At 41.4% G+C, this 21123-nt stretch overlaps 1 protein-coding gene across 1 annotated transcript in view; it reads left to right on the top strand.

The window, feature by feature from the left end:
• The window catches only part of scamp2 (secretory carrier membrane protein 2), a 58512-nt gene that overhangs the window by 29291 nt on the left and 8098 nt on the right, over positions 1-21123 (top strand). Inside the window, exons 5-7 of the mRNA XM_034175932.1 lie at positions 5325-5453; positions 9095-9254; positions 17775-17876. Of these exons, the coding sequence (XP_034031823.1) occupies positions 5325-5453; positions 9095-9254; positions 17775-17876 (391 nt within the window). The remainder of the gene's footprint in view (positions 1-5324; positions 5454-9094; positions 9255-17774; positions 17877-21123) is intronic.

The raw sequence follows: 21123 nt of genomic DNA, 5'->3' as shown, positions 1-21123 counted from the left end.
GGTACCCACTATCTGGGTTTGTAGCTTACATAAAATGTCTCTTCCCAGCAAATTCACAGGTGTATTTTGTGAGTATAACAGGGGTGCTTCAATTGTTTTTCCTGCAATCGTTACAGGAAGTGGGCGTGTAAAAGGTATTATTTGAGTTTTCCCAGAGAAGCCGATGGTCTTAATTACAGACCCAGAGAGGGGGAGATGAGCGCCCATTTTCCCTATGCAAGAGTATGTTGCCCCTGTATCCACCATGAAAGGGAAATCTCTGTTCTGTATATTAACGGTGATGGTTGGCTCTTCCTTAGGTATCATCGAAATAGCCAATGCCACCGTTTCCCCCTCTGTCTTCTCTAGGCCCCCCTATTGCCAATAGGCAGAGGGTCCAACCCAAGGTCGGGCCGGACAATTTCTCATTCGATGTCCAGGTTGTCCACAGCTCCAACACTCATTAGAGGGTTGATCCCCTATTGGGGGTGTTGATCCCATAGGCGGTCCCGCTTGACTGTTCCTGGGAGCTGAGTTCTGGAATCTGCTTCCAAATGAAGGTTGGCGAGATCCTCTTCGCCACCCTCCTCTTTGACCTTGAAAGTTCCGTGACTCTCCTCTCCATCCATGACTGTAGGTGGGTCCATTCCCGGGTGTGCCAGTGCTATGGTAGTGATAGTGATGCTCCACTGGTGCTGAGACTTCTCCTGTAGGAGTGCTTCCTGCTGCTCCTTGGGGGCTCTGTGTGGCTGTTACCACAGGTGCCTGTATGGTGGCAGCAGTGTTTGCGGTAGGGCCTGTGCTTGCCGGCTCAGAAGGAACAGGGGTCATCATTGGTGCCTGGGTCTTTGTTTTTTCTTTCTTGACTTTGGTTAGCTCTCCCAACTGCATCTGCACCAATTTTTTCGTCAGGGATTTTGCTGCATCTTCTTCTTTTTGTTTTTCTTTCTTGTAGATTTCAAGATGGTGACAAATATGCTCAGAGTATAAAGCCCAATTCATTTTGATAGTCCCACGACTCCATCTAGGGCTTTCTGAACCTCATCTGGTAGAGCCTTTTTTACAGTTATTTTAAACAGGATTTCAGTTGCTGGAGAATGGTTCCATGCATTTCCTGTTTCCTCCGCCCATCTCTTCTGGAATCGGTGCAGGAACTTCTTTGGGCACTCTTCAGGTGTCCACTCCTCATCATCCAATTTAGAGGGATCCAAGACCTCAGGGTACTTTCTTCTCAGTCCTTCCCACATGGAGTTTCTATAGCGATTAAAGGGGACTTCATCATGTTGATTAGTGCCCATCATTTGTGTTAGTCCATCCTTTCCTGCTAATTCTTCAGTGTCATGTTTTCCCATTACATGCATTAGCAAGGCTTTTATGTCACCTAAAGACAAGGTTACCCCTGCAGTGCCTTCTTCTAAGGCAGTTATCCATCTCCCAGCTCCTTGGGTGATGTCTGGCAGCCTGTTGGCCAGCCCCACCATGTCTGTCCAGCTCCATGGGGTATACACATGATGACCATTTCTGACCACCAATGGGCATATGAGGTCTTCGTCCTCCTCTTCTTCTGTGGGGGCTCCATACTGTCTTCCAGATCGAGTGCGACTGACTGGTTCCAGGCAGTCCATCCAGTTGGTTATATTCTGTTCTAAAGCCGCTATGTCTTTGGCTACACATTGTTGTCTTTGCCTGAGTCGGGCCTCTTTTGCACTCTCAATGATGATCTCACCAGAAATTTTTCGGGTGGGTGGCTCTATAATGTGATTCCCTTGATTGGGCGTCGATTGTTGTAATATTCTTCTTTCCTCGGCGTCCCTATGTCTTTGTATTCTTTCCTTCGCTAGCCGAAGCTGCTCAGCTAGTTCTTCATTATCTCTTCTGGCCAGATCCAGTGTGTCACAGAAGCTCTTGTGCCACTCTTCGGAGCCTCTATAGCCTGTGAAGGTCCAGTCGGCTGACTTATGGTGGGAGGGGACGGTTTTCAGTGGACCTCGATGTGCAGGCGGAGCCTTCAGGTCTCTCTCTTTATCCTCGTCTGCCTCCATGTCACTGTTATTTGTGGCCCCCCCTGCTGGTCGTGGTGAGCGACCACTTACTTTCGGACTTGGAGACCTTGTATGATCCATTTGACAGACTGAGGACCTGTCTCCTTGTGGCTCTCGAGCTTTTAGTGTCAGTGTGAATTTGCCCTCCACATCCATGCCTTGGTCCTCTTCACGAGTTCCTAATACAAATTGTCCAGCTGTCTTTCCCATATCATGACGTTTATATGGGGGTGGCTCTGCTTCCCAGCTCGGTGCACTGGCTTTAGTGTCTTTGGATCTTTCCTCTGTCATTTTTTCTCTTTTCTGCTGTAGCCTCTGCGCTTCCTGCTTGAACAAGGCCAAGACTTCTTTTTCGTCAGTGCGTTTTTTGTTGTTATTCATGTTCTTCTGCTGATCTTTAATTTCTTTTTTCTGTATTTCTACCGCAACTGCTTCACACATCACCGGATCAAATGATCCCTCCAAAGGCCATTGCCTGCCCCCATGTGATCTTTTGTGCCACTTTTTCATACATTGGTTGGCCTTAATGCGTTTTCCTGGATATTTTCTTAGTACTAAGTCTAGCGGGGTACTTTCCCGACCTTGACCTTGAGAGTTACCCATGTAACCCTGACAAACACTATGTGAGATGTTTCTATGGTGCTCTGGTAGTCCCTCAGGGGCTGTCCTGATCCAGACCAATAGCTTGCTGGCTGTAACACCTGTTTTGTATTTTAAACCCTTAAGAGGATTAAATTTCCAACTGTTTTGCCCGTCTTCTTTTTCTTTAACTAAATATGAAAATTTACCTGTTTCCCACCGAACCTTCCTTGGGACCACAGTCAGAGTCAACCTAGGAAACAGTTCTTCACCTGGATCGGTTGGTAGTGTTACTAAATGATTTAATGGTATGCTAATTTCTTTATTAGGATCAGCACAAAGCAGCTCCAGCCACGGAGTTAAACCCTGATGCCACAGACGTCTTATCAGCAGCTCCCAATTAATTAGAGGGAATTGTTCTTTCTTTTGCTTCAGATTGATTACCTTAGTAATCTGCCATAATTTCTGATTGATCTCTTGTTCGTCCTGCCAATGTTCTGCTCCTACACTGTCAAAATAGGTCCTTTCCAGCCAAAAATGTGTCCTGATTCCCTGGGTTTCGATGTCTCCGTCAGTCAAGTAATGTTCTGGGAGTATTATTTCATCATCACTTAAGTCTCCCATCAAAGACTGCCCCAAGCATTGATCAGTCTGTCAGCTTTTTCACTATAATCTAAGCTTTAACTCTTTTGATTTATAACCAACTTTATTTATTTAATCCTCTTACAACCCTAACACTTCCTAATGTCTTTGCTCCCGACTATCTATTTTTCCTTCTAGTTTTCTTTCTTTGAAATAATATCTACCTTCTCTGTATTTACATAGCAGTCTCTTCTCCTGTCTTTTTCTTCACTGTCTCTGTTTCACACTTTCCTCTCTGCCTGTCATGCACCTCCCAAGTCCTTCTGTTGGGTCTAAACGTCTCCTCCTCCTCGTACTCTTCACATTAATCTTGTATGTCAGCCAGCCTGCAAGCCCTCACAGCTTTGCCTGCAACTCCCCGCTTACTCTCCGCTCTCCCACACACCAATCTTCAAAAGCTTTATACACAAAAATTATTAAAAACAACTTTCTATATATCTCTATCTAGACTTCTGCCACCCTTTACTCCGCGGCTTTAAACAACCTTTTTATTCACTTAACACCAATGTGTTCTGTTAAGTATGTATCTCTTCTTCACGTTAGACAGCTTCTCCGGCGCTGCCAGCAACTCATATATTATTTTTTAACAAGCCCTCTTTGAGCGTACAATATTTCATTTACTTCTACGCCTTACCGCCCCTCGCGTGCGTATCCTGTGCTTAATATATTATTTTTCACAAGCTCCTCTCTGAGCATACAATATTTCATTTATTTCTACGCCTTACCGCGCCTCGCGTGCGTATCCTGTGCCTTTCTGCACTTTCTTCTACTTTTTTCACTTACTGAGCTCCTCGTGAGCTTAATGTGCCTTTGCACTGAAAATACTCTCTTTTTCTTTTCTTATAAAAAAAACTCATATTACTGTGTACTTAATTACTTATTCTTCTCCCACGCCTCACAAGCGTGTATTTGGTGCCTTACTGCACTATTTTCTGCTTCATTAATTCTCATGTATTCTGCACTAACTCTTCATTCATTTTTTTTTTTTTTTATAGTTTTTCTCTTTTCTTAAAAAATGACGTCCTTTATTGAGCTCTTTTACTTACTGTCAGCTGTGCTACTTTGCACTTTTCTCTTTAAATCTCTTTATCACGTACGGTATTTCTACTGCGCCCCCTCAGGCGCTTATCTTGTGCTTCCTCTGCACGTATTCTCTGTTAAACTCTTTTTCTCACTTATTTCACTTCAGTCTCTGTTAAACTCTTTAAATAACCTTGTATTTAACCTTGTATCTATCCTTGTATCTCCTCCTTCGACTTTTTTATTTATTTCATTCCCAAGACATGGTTTTCTATTGGAAGCGTCCTCTAGTGAACCCTAAGCAGGTGTTAGGCCATTATTTCAATGTGACAAACGCTCCCATTAAAACGTGAAGGATTTACAACTGATTTTTTTAAAAGACCTTCGGCCACAGGTGCAGCTGGCCTGAGGCCCCCTGCACGTGGCCTGCGGGCTCACGGCCACAGGTGCAGCTGGCCTGAGGCCCCCTGCACGTGGCCTGCGGGAAAGCACCTAAAAGGCCTTGGAAAGCCCCTGACAGACCGAATGACTAATAGAGCCCTTTTTTTGGGGGTTGAACACCTGCTAGTTCAGCCAGAGGACATACAGTTCAGATCAGGACACTTGATAGTTCATCACAGTTCAAATAAGGACCTAAAAATTCTTCTACATGTTAAAACTCAAATTCAGCTTGTTAGTAGTTGCAAATGTACCAGAGACAATACTGGAATTTATCGGTTATCTGTAACTTCCAATAAATTTTTGGGTGGTTTATTGGTTTATCTTTATCAAAGATAACTTTTCAGTTATCTGATTATCTGTTATCAAAGTTAATTTTTTGGTTATCTGTGCCCACCACTGTGTTGTTGTAGAGATTAGTTTTCATTGGGAATTTAAAGGGCACCATTTTAGGAATCTTTTTCTAATACATATTTTGATGTAATTTCAGTAATGAGACATGTAAAAGCTCAAGGGTTCACATACTTCTTCTTGCCACTGTATATCCACCGTGATTATGGAGAACTGGCTGGCTTCACCTTTCCTTCAGCAGTGAGGGTCTCATTACTTGCTTTGTCTTCACAGGCAGAGAGAACAACTGGCCGCCTCTTCCCCGTTGGTTTCCTGTCAAGCCATGTTTCTACCAGGACTTCTCTGAGGAAATTCCTGTGGAGTTCCAGAGGGTTTGCAAGATGATGTACTACCTCTGGATGTGTAAGTTTCTGATGATGACTAGTGGGCAGAGCGGGCCAGAGCTTAGTTTGGATGTAAATTTCAATCATAACTTGAGTCTGAAGATGACATCACAATTATTGACAACAATTCAATTTAGGATTTTTTTTGTTTGTTTGTTTTTGTCAAATTAGCATGAAATTTTGTTGACTTTTGCAAACTGAAACATCAACAACAAAAAAGTCACAAAACCTTAACTTGTATGTACGGCATATTAAAGCATAATGTTTTTTTTAACTATCTGTAACGGGTTAGGTTTTAAGGTATAAATTGTGTTCAGATGTAGCCATAATTTGTCACTCTGTGCTTCTTTTTCTGTGATGTGTTGCAATTATTATGAAAATGTGTTTTTTTCTGGAGCAGAGTGTGCAGCAAAATCATATGGCAAATGTTCTTAAATAGAAAGTACATGATTGGCTCAAAAAAATGTCTCAAGCAAAAGCAGAAATTCAAATCAATTTTATTTATATAGCGCCAAATCACAACAAACAGTTGCCCCAAGGCGCTTTATATTGTAAGGCAAAGCCATACAATAATTACGGAAAAACCCCAACGGTCAAAACGACCCCCTGTGAGCAAGCACTTGGCGACAGTGGGAAGGAAAAACTCCCTTTTAACAGGAAGAAATCTCCAGCAGAACCAGGCTCAGGGAGGGGCAGTCTTCTGCTGGGACTGGTTGGGGCTGAGGGAGAGAACCAGGAAAAAGACATGCTGTGGAGGGGAGCAGAGATCAATCACTAATGATTAAATGCAGAGTGGTGCATACAGAGCAAAAAGAGAAAGAAACACTCAGTGCATCATGGGAACCCCCCAGCAGTCTAAGTCTATAGCAGCATAACTAAGGGATGGTTCAGGGTCACCTGATCCAGCCCTAACTATAAGCTTTAGCAAAAAGGAAAGTTTTAAGCCTAATCTTAAAAGTAGAGAGGGTGTCTGTCTCCCTGATCCGAATTGGGAGCTGGTTCCACAGGAGAGGAGCCTGAAAGCTGAAGGCTCTGCCTCCCATTCTACTCTTACAAACCCTAGGAACTACAAGTAAGCCTGCAGTCTGACAGCGAAGCGCTCTATTGGGGTGATATGGTACTATGAGTTCCCTAAGATAAGATGGGACCTGATTATTCAAGAGATATTGCGCAAATGCAAAAAAGCAGTCCTACATATTTGTTTAATATGCACATTGAATGCCCCTCCCTGAGCCTGGTTCTGCTGGAGGTTTCTTCCTGTTAAAAGGGAGTTTTTCCTTCCCACTGTAGCCAAGTGCTTGCTCACAGGGGGTCGTTTTGACCGTTGGGGTTTTACATAATTATTGTATGGCCTTGCCTTACAATATAAAGCGCCTTGGGGCAACTGTTTGTTGTGATTTGGCGCTATATAAAAAAAATTGATTGATTGAATGACATATCCTGATCAAGTGCTTGTTAACGTGGGCAAGCACCCGCTCCCTCTCCACCCCTCCAGTTAACAACTGTAAAATACATTTTTGACACTAGTGAACTGATTGAGAATCTTCCAACATCTGCATCACTATACAACAAAAATGCCACTTGTGGCAGCATAAAGACACTGCCTCCAAGCTTGTGTTGGTCGTTGTTTTCCACACTACAGATGTAGTTTATTCATGTATTTATTTCATCAGACCTGTAGTGTATACACCACATGCAGTTTGTTTATGTCCATCATTTAACTCCCATTTAGGTACGGTGCATCCGGGAAAGTATTCACAACGTTTTTATCACATTTTGTTATTTTACAGCCTTATTCCAAAGTGGAGTAAATAGTTCTTTTTTTTTTTTTTGCTCAAAATGCAACTCACAACACCCCAATTGACAACAAGAAACAGTGTTTTTGAAATTTTTGCAAATTTTAAAAATATTTTAAAAACCCAAGAAATCACATGTACATAAGTATTTACTCCCTTTGCTCAACACTTTGATGCACCTTTGGCAGCCATTAATAAACAAACGCAAATAATTTTATTACTTCCTTGGCAGATGTAATAATAATAGAGTGTATATTATAACAACAGTTTAGAGTTTGTTAGAAGAGTTCCTCTTCTAAAAATTGTTGAGGTCTAAGGTTCTAAAAACATTCTGGACTCACACACCATTTCAACTGATTAATGAAGCTTTGCTTAATTTATTACCACCCTTGGAAAAATGTCAGCTACCTATTTTATAAACACTAACCAATCTAGAGCCCGTGGATTGCCTCATGCAACACACTAGTTATTAATCTCACAATTGTGCTGCAGCAATAATAGCAATGTTTTTATACCTAACATCACAAACCTAATAACACTTTAAGTTTTTTTTTTTGTTTGTTTTTTTAATTTCATGAGGACATTTTTGTTTTCACATTTAATTCATTCATTCATTCATTCATTCATTTTCTGCTGCTTGTCTGGGTCATGGTACCAGTAGACCAAACAGCTCAAACCCAGTCTTCCCTGTCCTTGGCCAAGTCCTCTAACTCTTCCTGGGGGATTCCAAAGTGTTCCCAAGTCATTTGGGAAATATAATCCCTCCAGCATGTCCAGAGTCTTCCGCAGGGACTCATCCCAGGTGGACGTGTCTGGAAGACCTCACCAGGCAAGACGAGTAGGGGGCATCCTCACCAGATGCTCAAACTTGGCTCCTCTCGCTGCGAGTGAAGCAGCTGCTCCACTCTGAGTCCCTCCCAGATATTTAAACTTCTCACCCTTTCCCAGAGTGTAAGCTCAGATACCTCACAGAGGCATCTCATTTTCGCTGCTTGTATTTGTGACGTTGTTGTTTTGGTCATTACCCAAAGATCATGACCATAGGTAAGGATATGTAAATTCAGTTTCTCCTTCTGGCTTGGCTTTTTTTTCACCACAGTGTCTGGTACAGGGTCTGCAGAACATCAGATGCAGCCCCAACTCTTCCACTTGGTGCAGTAACTCACCCCTGACGCAGATGGGATAGCCCCCCCCCCAGTCCCTGACATCATGATAGTCTTTATTGTATGTTGATAAATACCTGTAAAGATTGTGCTATTAAAGATTTTTATCTGACAGATTCTGTGATTAGGGTTTTACATTTATCCACTTGACAAACTCTTTTATCCAAAAGAGTTTGGATCTCATTTAATCTGAAGCCAGGAGCTGATGGGCAAAGTGCAGCCCTCTGTACCTGCACTACTTTAGCCTTCCAGTGTCCTGCTGAAGGGAATTTTGACACACAGAAGAGATAATGGGGATATGTAAATCTGTGACCCTTGGTTTATCAGACAGCCTGTGGCTACACATCCACTAAAATCTGCAAGAAGTGACTGTTCAATTTAAATAGGAAGAATGATGATAATAAAGACAGGGTTTTTTGTGTGCATTTCCCATTTCTCCACAATTCATCTTTGTTAAAAATGTGTCAAACCATCAATCCTCTGTCAAAAATCAAACTGGACTGAAACCATGATATGCCTTCTTATGTAATATCTTTACCGTTGTTTCTATAAAATGATCGATGCCTGTTGCAAGAAATGTGAAGGGTAGAGTTTAAAGTGGTATCTGTGGTCATTCTGCTGTTTGTTTAAATAATGCTAAAGTTGCTGATAATGTCATCAGTAATTGTCAATGCCTCATGTCCCTCCACTTTGTCTTTCAGTCCACTGTGTGACTCTGTTCCTCAACGTGTTGGCATGTTTGGCTTACTTCACCACTAGTGCAAACAATGGTGTGGATTTTGGTCTCTCCATCCTCTGGTTCATCCTATTCGCTCCCTGCTCCTTCATCTGCTGGTACCGACCCGTCTACAGGGCATTCAGGTGAGTCTCCTTTCATCAAAGTTGTCTTGATGTTGACAATCCCTGTGTTATCTGTACAGGTGTCCAGGGGCCTCATGTGCACTCCATCCGTCCGTCCGTCTCCACGCTAACGTCCAGCTGTACAGAAGTGAAATGACCGGGGAAATGTGCGGTGCACCATGCAAAAATCACGGCTAATGTACACACATTTCTACAATTATTGTTCACGAAATGTCATTTAACAATGGCTGCGTTAGTGTTTTTAGAGGACCTTGTAAATGGTGCAGTCTGAGGTGAGAGTGTATTCGGGGAATGCGTGGATTTACTTGCAAATGACCATAATTGGCCATCATAAGCCAGTTCCGATAACCAAGGCTGCTGCTACTGGAGTAGTTGCGGCCGGCCCAGAGCACAATATGGCCAGGAGCCAGGTGTTGTCTGTGCTGACCATGCTGGGCTTCCTGAGAACAGGGTCATTCCAGCGGGAGCTGGCCGAACGGTTATGAGTGTGCCAATCAATCATGAGCTGAGCCATGACAGCTGTGTGGAACACAGTCATCCAAATGTCATTCAGGTACATCACATTCCAACATTAAAGCACAATTTGCAGTGAGAGCCGGGTTCCCTAATATAATTGGAGCTATTGACTCCACACATATTGCTATGAAGGCGCCATCACATGATGAATTTGTTTTTGTTTATAGGGAACATTTTCATTCCATCACTGTTCACATCATATGTGATGCACAAATGCATTAGGTTGGGTTGGGAACAGACTCGATACAGAGGGCTTAGACTCGCTCCAGAAAGAGTCGAGAAGGTGCAGACTTTATTTGCAACCATCCACTCCACCAGGTGATTTCACTGATTAGCTGATTACAGCTTCTCAGAGTGATGTTAATCAGTGAAATCACCTGGTGGAGTGGATGGTTGCAAAGAAAGCCTGCACCCTCTCGGCCCTTTCTGGAACGAGTTTGAGACTTCTTAGCTAGAGGCTGGCATGGTGCACAATGGATGGCTGCGTGGGTAGATTTTCGTGTAGTTGTTCCAAACGAAAACCATTGCAGGCACATTTGGGCATGTGCGGATTCAAATATGTGTTTAGTTATTATTAATATGTTTTCTTTTTCTTGATGGTGAAACTAGAGCTGCAGCACCTCTTAACAGGCTCCTGATTGTCTCCCTGTGTTCAGTAGTTGTCAATAAATGTGTGTAAAGTTATGAATGGAACAGCGTTTATGGCCTCACATGCACAGCCATTTTATTCCACTTAAAAGGGTACCAAATAAGCTATCCCCGTGTGACTCCACGTCATTTCCAGTCATCTGTAGCTCACACCTGGTATAATTTCTTCTGTGTTCATGTTGACCGATCTCATGGAGGGGAAATTGCCAGCTCCAATGGTCTATTTACATGAATTTGCATATTTAAATAGGGGTGTGGAAAGGGAGGAGCATGGTATGTCTACACATGCACTCAGTTCCATGTTCAGTGGGATGTACAAACGGAATGTGCTTGAATCCATGCATATGCACACTTTGGTACATCTGAATGTTTTTGTGCTTACGCCAGATTCTGGTTTTTGCCGTGTGCTATGTTTCAGTAGGAAATTCACGCAAGTCTTTGTACATGAGGCCCCAGGTCATGCAGATAATAAATTTTCAGTTTGCATTTTCGCCACTAATGCCCACAAACTGGGCTGTCACAATAATAAGTTCCTTAAAAATGTTAACACTGTCGTACATCAGTACACCTTGCTTAAACTGCAGATAACTACAGGTAAGAGAATAATATTTGTTGTTTTTCATTTGAGGAAAAGCAGAGCATTGTGTTGTATGCCCAGTATGTAGCTAAGGGGAGAGTCTCTGTTCTAAAACAAAATCAACCTGTACAACAAAAGAGATCATTATAACTCCAACAATGGTACACATACAGTGCTGCCAAATGGTTTCTGTTCCCTTCAGGTTTTACAAGTTCGAATTTTGTAATGACATCAAATATAACCAATAATAGCAATAATAATAATGACAATGATGTTAGTTTATTTTCTTAATGTTAAAATTTCTTGAAATTATGCCTTTTAAACTCGCAGTGAAAACTAATCTCTACAACGTGACATCAATAAAATAAAAAAATATAAAAGTCAAAACAATGGTGTGCATAAGCGTTCACACAAAGTACAACACACCTAAATCATCAGTCTTACAGCCAGTTTTCTTAAGACATGTAAAGGGATTGGTACACAATACATTTTCAAGTCCGTAAATATGTCTGGGACTTCATTTTCATCAAATTTTTTTTTTTTTAAGAAGTACAGACTTTATGGTAAATCTGTCTGGAGGAGGTCATTCTCAACAATCGAGTGACCATGCAGGAAGGAGACTTGTGAGGAAAACCACCAAGACACGTGGCCTGGGATTGGTTGGGGGTGTTGTTGTGCTGCAGGGCTGTCCATGTCCACCTCTGGGTAGTAGGTCACCTCGCATGTGTCTGCAGTCAGTGCATGCTCGGTGCCAGCAGCTGGATGGACCCCCTGCACGCACACATACACACATATACATTGGCTCCTAATTGGGGATCTTGACCCTCGTGTGCACCTGAGTAGACCATCCCAGGTCGGCCAGTGGCACATTCCTGTTGGTTCTTGAGCCTTGTTTGTGTTGTGGTGGGGGGTTGTGTCCTATATAGTTGCAGGGCTGCCTTGCGACCACCTGCAGAATAATTGGATGTTTCCTCTCGAGCTACTGCTGTGTCGTCCCTGTGGTCACTTCTCACCTCCTGGTAGATCATATCCACGTGTATGTCTCTCCCCACTTGGATGGAGCTACTCTGTCTTTTGCTGCCTTGACTGTGGGGCCACAGCTGCTGTTTTGGAGCTACAGTAGTGTTCAGAATAATAGTAGTGCTATGTGACTAAAAAGATTAATCCAGGTTTTGAGTATATTTCTTATTGTTACATGGAAAACAAGGTACCAGTAGATTCTCACAAATCCAACAAGACCAAGCATTCATGATATACACACTCTTAAGGCTATGAAATTGGGCTATTAGTAAAAAAAAAAAAAGTAGAAAAGGGGGTGTTCACAATAATAGTAGTGTGGCATTCAGTCAGTGAGTTCGTCAGTTTTGTGGAACAAACAGGTGTGAATCAGGTGTCCCCTATTTAAGGATGAAGCCAGCACCTGTTGAACATGCTTTTCTCTTTGAAAGCCTGAGGAAAATAGGATGTTCAAGACATTGTTCAGAAGAATAGTGTAGTTTGATTAAAAAGTTGATTGGAGAGGGGAAAACTTATATGCAGGTGCAATAAATTTAATAGGTGTAATAAATAAATCCCCGGGCGCCGTAAAGGCGACCTCTGCTCCTAACTGGCAATTAGGATGGGTTAAATGCAGTAAACACATTTCATTGTGCAGGGAACATGTTCCTACACTCAACAAAAATATAAATGCAACACTTTTGGTTTTGCTCCCATTTTGTATGAGATGAACTCAAAGATCTAAAACTTTTTCCACATACACAATATCACCATTTCCCTCAAATATTGTTCACAAACCAGTCTAAATCTGTGATAGTGAGCACTTCTCCTTTGCTGAGATAATCCATCCCACCTCACAGGTGTGCCATATCAAGATGCTGATTAGACACCATGATTAGTGCACAGGTGTGCCTTAGACTGTCCACAATAAAAGGCCACTCTGAAAGGTGCAGTTTTGTTTTATTGGGGGGGGGGGATACCAGTCAGTATCTGGTGTGACCACCATTTGCCTCATGCAGTGCAACACATCTCCTTCGCATAGAGTTGATCAGGTTGTCAATTGTGGCCTGTGGAATGTTGGTCCACTCCTCTTCAATGGCTGTGCGAAGTTGCTGGTTATTGGCAGGAACTGGTACACGCTGTCGTATACGCCGGTCCAGAGCATCCCGAACATGCTCAATGGGTGACATGTCCGGTGAGTATGCCGGCCATGCAAGAACTGGGACATTTTTAGCTTCCAAGAATTGTGTACAGATTCTTGCAACATGGGGCCGTGCATTATCCTGCTGCAACATGAGGTGATGTTCTTGGATGTATGGCACAACAATGGGCCTCAGGATCTCGTCACGGTATCTCTGTGCATTCAAAATGCCATCAATAAAATGCACCTGTGTTCTTCGTCCATAACAGACGCCTACCCATACCATAACCCCACCGCCACCATGGGCCACTCGATCCACAACATTGACATCAGAAAACCGCTCACCCACACGACGCCACACACGCTGTCTGCCATCTGCCCTGAACAGTGTGAACCGGGATTCATCCGTGAAGAGAACACCTCTCCAACATGCCAAACCCCAGCCCACTCAAGTCGGTTACGACGACGAACTGGAGTCAGGTCGAGACCCCGATTTCTGACAGTTTGTGCAGAAATTCTTTGGTTATGCAAACCGATTGTTTCAGCAGCTGTCCGAGTGGCTGGTCTCAGACGATCTTGGAGGTGAACATGCTGGATGTGGAGGTCCTGGGCTGGTATGATTACACGTGGTCTGCGGTTGTGAGGCTGGTTGGATGTACTGCTAAATTCTCTGAAACGCCTTTGGAGATGTCTTATGGTAGAGAAATGAACATTCAATACACGAGCAACAGCTCTGGTTGACATTCCTGCTGTCAGCATGCCAATTGCACGCTCCCTCAAATCTTGCAACATCTGTGGCATTGTGCTGTGTGATAAAACTGCACCTTTCAGAGTGGCCTTTTATTGTGGGCAGTCTAAGGCACACCTGTGCACTAATCATGGTGTCTAATCAGCATCTTGATATGGCACACCTGTGAGGTGGGATGGATTATCTCAGCAAAGGAAAAGTGCTCACTATCACAGATTTAGACTGGTTTGTGAACAATATTTGAGGGAAATGGTGATATTGTGTATGTGGAAAAAGTTTTAGATCTTTGAGTTCATCTCATACAAAATGGGAGCAAAACCAAAAGTGTTGTGTTTATATTTTTGTTGAGTGTATGTGCATATGACAATAAACTCCTTTGAATCCTTGAAATTATAGGCTGTTCACCTACAATGATCTCCAATGCTTTAAAATGGAAAAAAAAACAGAGGTATGGAAGAAAATGGAAAACAACCATCAAAATGGATAGAAGAATAACCAGGATGGCAAAGGCTCACCCATTGATGAGCTCCAGGATGATCAAAGACAGTCTGGAGTTACCTGTAAGTGCTGTGACAGTTAGAAGACGCCTGTGTGAAGCTAATTTATTTGCAAGAATCCCCCGCAAAGTCCCTCTGTTAAATAAAAGACGTGCAGAAGAGGTTACAATTTGCCAAAGAACACATCAACTGGTCTAAAGAGAAATGGAGGAATATTTTGTGGACTAATTCTTTTTGGGTCCAAGGGCCGCAGACAGTTTGTGAGACCACCCCCAAACTCTGAATTCAAGCCACAGTTCACAGTGAAGACAGTGAAGCATGGTGGTGCAAACATCATGATATGGGCATGTTTCTCCTACTATGGTGTTGGACCTATATATCGCATACCAGGTATCATGGATCAGTTTGGATATGTCAGAATACTTGAAGAGGTCATGTTGCCTTATGCTGAAGAGGACATGCCCTTGAAATGGGTGTTTCAACAAGACAATGACCCCAAGCACATTAGTAAACGAGCAAAATCTTGGTTCCAAACCAACAAAATGAATGCCTCCCAGATGTGAAGAAATCATGAAAAACTGGTTATACAACTAAATACTAGTTTAGTGATTCACAGGATTGCTAAAAATTCAGTTTGAACATAATAGTTTTGAGTTTGTAGCGTCAACAGCAGATGCTACTATTATTGTGAACACCCCCCCTTTCTACTTTTTTTTTTGCTAATAGCCCAATTTCATAGCCTTAAGAGTGTGCATATCATGAATGCTTGATCTTGTTGGATTTGTGAGAATCTACTAATTCTTCTGGTACCTTGTTTTCCATGTAACAATAAGAAATATACTCAAACCTAGATTAATCTTTTTAGTCACATAGCACTACTATTATTCTGAACACTACTGTATGTGGTACAGATGCAATGCCACGCACTCATTCATGACTCACAATATTGCATACCAATCATACATACTGTGTATGTAGTTATAGGTTTTCCGCACACATACACTCAGGTGTGTTCATGTATCTCACGTTTCTCAATATACTCTATAACTGTAACATACTGCATATTCTTATTTTTTCTGCAGGCATTATTTACACCCAGTCAAGTATGATCATCTTCCTTTTTGTTCTGTTTTGTTTTTTGTTAATAATTTCTTTTTATTTCCACATTGTCCATGTTGTTGATTCAGACACAGTTTTTGTCATAATTTCTCATTGTTCATGTTTCTCTAACAGTTGTTTGTGTTATCTCTGAGTCTGCAGTGATATTAAAATTGTAGGTACCAGTATATTGTTAATAGTGTGAGCCAATTGTGATGCATACCAGTGTCATATAGACTGGAGAGGAGGGGTGTCCACGAACCATAGTCAGCTTTTAGACAGCTTCAGGAACATTTTGTTCATGTTAGTTTTGCTATTTAACTGGCTTAATAATTAATTAAATTAACAACAAATAATTAAATTAAAATATTAAGTCAGTAGCGTGTTGCCTGTGGGGATCCATGAGCTCTAGATTGGGTAGTGTTTATGAAAAGGTAGCTGACATTTTTCAAGGGTGGTAATAAATTATGCAATGTTTCTATAATGAGTTGGAATGGTGTGTGAGTCCAGAATGTTTTTAGAACCTCAGACCTCAACAGTTTTTAGAAGAACTCAACCTTTTAATTTCCTGTTGATTATGTAATTTTTTAAAAATCTTAATTTACTGTCTTAATGTATTTCTAATTTGTTTAGATTCTTGTTATCATATACACACTATTAACTTCATTATTATTATTAGTTTGTTTTATTATTACTTTTGTTTTGTCATTTGATTTTTAAATGGACCACAATGAAAATAAGTGTTTTCACTTTCTTGTATCATCCATGTATTTTTAATGTATTTCCAATTATATTATGAATTTACATTGAATTTAGTAAAGAAAATCACACACGCACACTTTTACTATATAGATGATATATGGCCCCTGTTGGAATGGGGGAGAGTCCAGAATGTAATTATCAACATCCATGTTAGCTAATATCTGTAGTTTCTTAAAAAAAATATTAGTCCTATCAACGTTCTGTTTTGGTGGCGTTCATCTTTGGCCCAAAATACATAAACCTAAAATGTCAGCTCACCACAGTGATCGAAGTTGCATGCATGCATGCATACGCACAGAGCTTCTTGCCTTTTTTGCATACTGCCACAAGCAGGTGTTTTAATCTTGCACACCCACAAACAGAGGTGGTGGCAGAAGAGATCAAATGCAGTACAGTTCTCACTCATGGTAATGGAAACATGATACTTTACTCACTCATGGTAAGGGTAACATGACACTTAACTAAACTGACTAAACTAATTGAACTACAAAAACACAATAAATTGATAATACTAACAACACTGTTAAACTAACATGAACCACAATAACATTTAAAACCTCAAAAACCTGAACTCTCATGGTGCATTGCAGCACAATGTCCATTGTTCATTATTGTTAGGTAATATTGCTAATTTATCTAAAAATATTAGTCTTATCAACTTTCCGTTTTCGCGGCATTCTTCATTGACCCAAAATACATAAGCATACAAACGGCAAATGTCAGTTCCTCTGTGATTGAAGCCATACACACGCAGAGGCTACTTGGCTATGACAGTGGTTTGCAAAAGTATTCAGCACCTTGATATTTCACGTATTTTAATTTGTTTATGGCATTTCAAATACAAAAAGTCAATCCAGGCGTCTCAATATAAAAATTTCTAAAATGATCTTTCTTAGACTCAAATTTGAAAGTAAATCTCTACAACTTGATATAAATTAATAGAAAATATCAAAGCCAAGGTGATGGGTTGCATAAGTAATCAGCCCCTTTGGTATAATACCTGTAAATAATCAGTTTAATTGCCAGTTTTTTCAGACAAGTCAGGGGATGGATACATGAACATTTCCAAGTCACTGAATATGTCTTGAACTTTATTTACATCAGTTATGAAGAAATACAAACAGTATGGCACTGTATGGTAAATCTGTGTAGAGTAGACAGTTCTCAAAAACTGAGTGACTGTGCAAGAAGGAGAAGTTTAAGGAAAGACACCCAGACAACCCAGAAGAAGTTATAGGCTTCTGAGGCTGTGATTGGAGAAATTGTGCACAGTGCATGTTTTGCATTTTGTATCCCCAGTTATACAGCTTCATGATGAAGTGGTACAGAGGAGGATTTTCTTTCACCAAAATATTAAATGTACCTTCTTGCATCTCAGATGTACCTTCTGGCAAATTGTAGCTGACGTTTCAGTTCTTCTTTTCAGTAAAACCCTCCTCTATACCACTCACACCACACAGAGGCCACTTGGCTGTTATAGATATATATTTATTTTTTCTGTTTTTTTTTTTGTTGTTGTTTTTTTTTCTGTTTTTAGGACCGACAGCTCCTTTAGTTTCTTCTTCTTCTTCTTTGTGTTTTGCTGCCAAGTGGTGATCTTCATAATCCAGGCTGTAGGAATCCCCGGGTGGGGAAACAGGTGAGTATCGTTATAATTTTAAAGATTTGCTTGTAAAATTGAATTTTACAAACACGAAAGTTTTGGGAAGAACTTAACAGATTTGGGTTTGTGATCAGAAAATTAATGTGAGAAGACAGGTTAGAATTTTAGCTTTTACGATACAAATTACGAATGTTTGAGTGCAGTTGTGAATATATTTGCATGAATTTAAAGACTTTGTTCAACAAAGCACCAGCTGAGTTGACCTCACTCACACCGTGTGACACATAATGAATGTCACGTGAAATGGCAATCCAACAATCAGATGACAAAGATTTGTTTAGGTTTCTTATTATTCCTGTTATATTAGTAAAACAACAATCCCTCATGGCTCAGACCATCCTACTTTGAAACAAAGAAAAGTACTGGGTGATGTGACTGACAGGTAGCCTGTGTGAGTCTTGTGTGTCCTGTCAGTGACATCACCAGTGACCTCCACAGGACAGGATGACAGTTTCAGCATTCAAAGAAGACCTTGTGAGCAGAATTATGTTGGCTTTATCGCAGTGTGCAAATCACTCATCTGCAGTAAGAATATACAAGGAAGTCCAGAGATGAGCCACAGCAGTTCTAGAACAATGTTTTATGGGCTGGTGAGGAAGAAAGGATCTGATGGAGCTCTTGGTGGTAGCAGCAGCAGAAATGAGCAGTCTGTGGGAACATTTTTACTGTCAGTTAACCGAGAAATGCATCCAAAATAATCTGATGGAACTGAGTCATGTAGCAAGGTAATGATACAAAGCACAGCCTGAACTATAAAAGGACTTCATCTGGAGGAAGGTGGAATTAGATTTATTGATGGTGGGACAGGCAGAAAGGGCTTTTTCGTCACTTATGGCCCTTCTTTATAAAATACTTCAACACTGTGCAGTCTGACTTTAGTGATTGTGTCCTTTCCTTCTTTTCTTTTCTTTTTTTTTTTGCTGACTTTCTGCATTCTATCGTCTTTTCTGACAGACTGTCCGTCCTTCAGCCTCTCATCTGCTCTCTGCTGGTTAAGCTGTAAGTTTCTGCTGCTCGCTGGCGTTCTGTCTTCTACAAGCATTCACTCTCTTCCTGCTTTGTCCTCTGGCGCACACACACACACACACACACACACACGTCCTTACGCGGACCTATTTTTCATGTGGCTATAACTGCTTAAAAACAAGAAAAACCATCTCTGTGTATCATGTGCGTAGTGAGCAGTTTAAATGTGCATGCATCATTTGTTTCAGGTGATAAGTTTTTTTTATGAGGTCTGCTACAATTTATAAGAATCAGGTTTATTTAATCATTTTTATCAGTCATTTTATTATTCAGTGTTCAACAACTTTCTTTCTGTTATGTACTGGGTGGTACCCCTTCAAAGAAATCTAATTTTTTTTGAAAATGATATTTTCAAAAAAATATCATTTTCTTAATCTCATTACTAAGTCATTACTTTTTTAATAACAGTGATCAAATTAAAGTGTTGGTGACCTCCAACACTCACTGGATCGGTTCACAGCCGAGTGTGAAGCGGCTGGGATGAGGATCAGCACCTCTAAATCTGAGGCCATGGTTCTCAGCAGGAAACCGATGGATTGCCTACTCCGGGTAGGGAATATGGCCTTGCCCCAAGTGAAGGAGTTCAAGTACCTCGGGGTCTTGTTCACGAGTGAGGCAACAATAAGGCATGAGATTGGCCAGAGAATCGGCGCAGCAGGGGCGGTATTGCATTCGCTCTACCGTACTGCTGTGACGAAAAGGGAACTGAGCCAAAAGGTGAAGCTCTCAATTTACTGGTCAATCTTCATTCCTACTCTCACCTATGGTCATGAGAGTTGGGTTATGACCGAAAGAATTGGATCGCGGGTACAAGCGCCAAAATGGGTTTCCTCAGGAGGGTGGCTGGTGTCTCCCTTAGAGATAGGGTGAGAAGTTCGGTCATCTGTGGGGAGCTCGGAGTAGAGTCGCTGCTCCTTCGCATTGAAAGGAGCCAGCTGAGGTGGTTCGGACATCTGGTAAGGATGCCTCCTGAGCGCCTTCCTAGGGAGGTGTTCTAGGCATGTCCATCTGGGAAGAGACCCCGGGGAAGACCCAGGACTGGTGGAAATATTATATCTTCACACTGGCCTGGGAACGCTTCGGGATCTTCCAGTTAGAGGTGGTCAATGTGGCCCGGGAAAGGGAAGTCTGAGGTTCCCTGCTGGAGCTGTTACCCCCGCGACCTGAACCCGGAAAAGCGGTTGAAGATGAATGAATGATCAAATTAAATTTTCTCTTGAAAATGAAAGAAAAACTTACAAATGTGTCCCCCCTCCAAAATTCTTGGGTGCTGAAAACTTTTGCCCAGTACTCTATATTCACTTTTTTCAAATTTAGTTAATTTGTGTATTTATATCCAAAATAAATAACTTATTTAAGTTCTATTTTGAGTATTTCTCATTGAAGTACTTTTGGAGACTTTCAAGACTCTGTCTTCCACCTGCTGCAGCTGTAATTTTTGCACCCAAATGCACTGAATCACAAACCCTTTGCGTTCATGTCCGCACGCTTTCCTGTTCATATCATCCACAACAAGAAAGACCTGCACCTTATACGGCCAAAGACCAAGTCTGTAGTCTGTTATTGGTTATTTCAACAAAAGCGAGTTTTGGTAACCACTGTGCGCCCTGTCCGACTGGTATGTGACAGTTTACAATAATACTAAAGGTGCCTTGACACTTGCACAACTTTGATTACCGCACTGGCACACAATCTTGCATGGCACTGAGTAAATTTAATTTAATTTAATTAGCTTATAATGCGCCAAATCACAGCAAAAGCCGTCTCAAGCCGTCTCTTACATTAAACAAGTCAACATAAAATTGAATAAATAATTAAAAATGAATAAAAAATTTCAAATACATAAATAAAAACAGAAGTAAAAGAATAAAACAAATAAAAATAAAAACTATCCATAAGAAAGAGAATAAAAATAGGTTTTGAGTCTTGACTTAAAAATGTCCACAGACTCAGACTGCCTCACGGTCGCAGGAAGACTGTTCCACAGGGTGGGTGCACGATACGAAAAGGCTCTTTGACCTGCTGACTTCTTCTTCACCCTGGGAACACAGAGAAGTCCCGCATCCTGCGACCGCAAAGCCCAAAACCCGCAAAGTTTAAGGAGAGTTGTTGTAAACTGCACATGATCTGTGCAAAGAAAGAAGAATGGTCCAGAATACCTTCAACCAGAATCCAGACTATATAGGAAGCATTTAGA

Source organism: Thalassophryne amazonica, chromosome 8, assembly GCF_902500255.1.
Source record: "Thalassophryne amazonica chromosome 8, fThaAma1.1, whole genome shotgun sequence".
Lineage (NCBI taxonomy): Eukaryota > Metazoa > Chordata > Actinopteri > Batrachoidiformes > Batrachoididae > Thalassophryne > Thalassophryne amazonica.
This window is presented reverse-complemented; position numbering and strand designations above follow the sequence as displayed.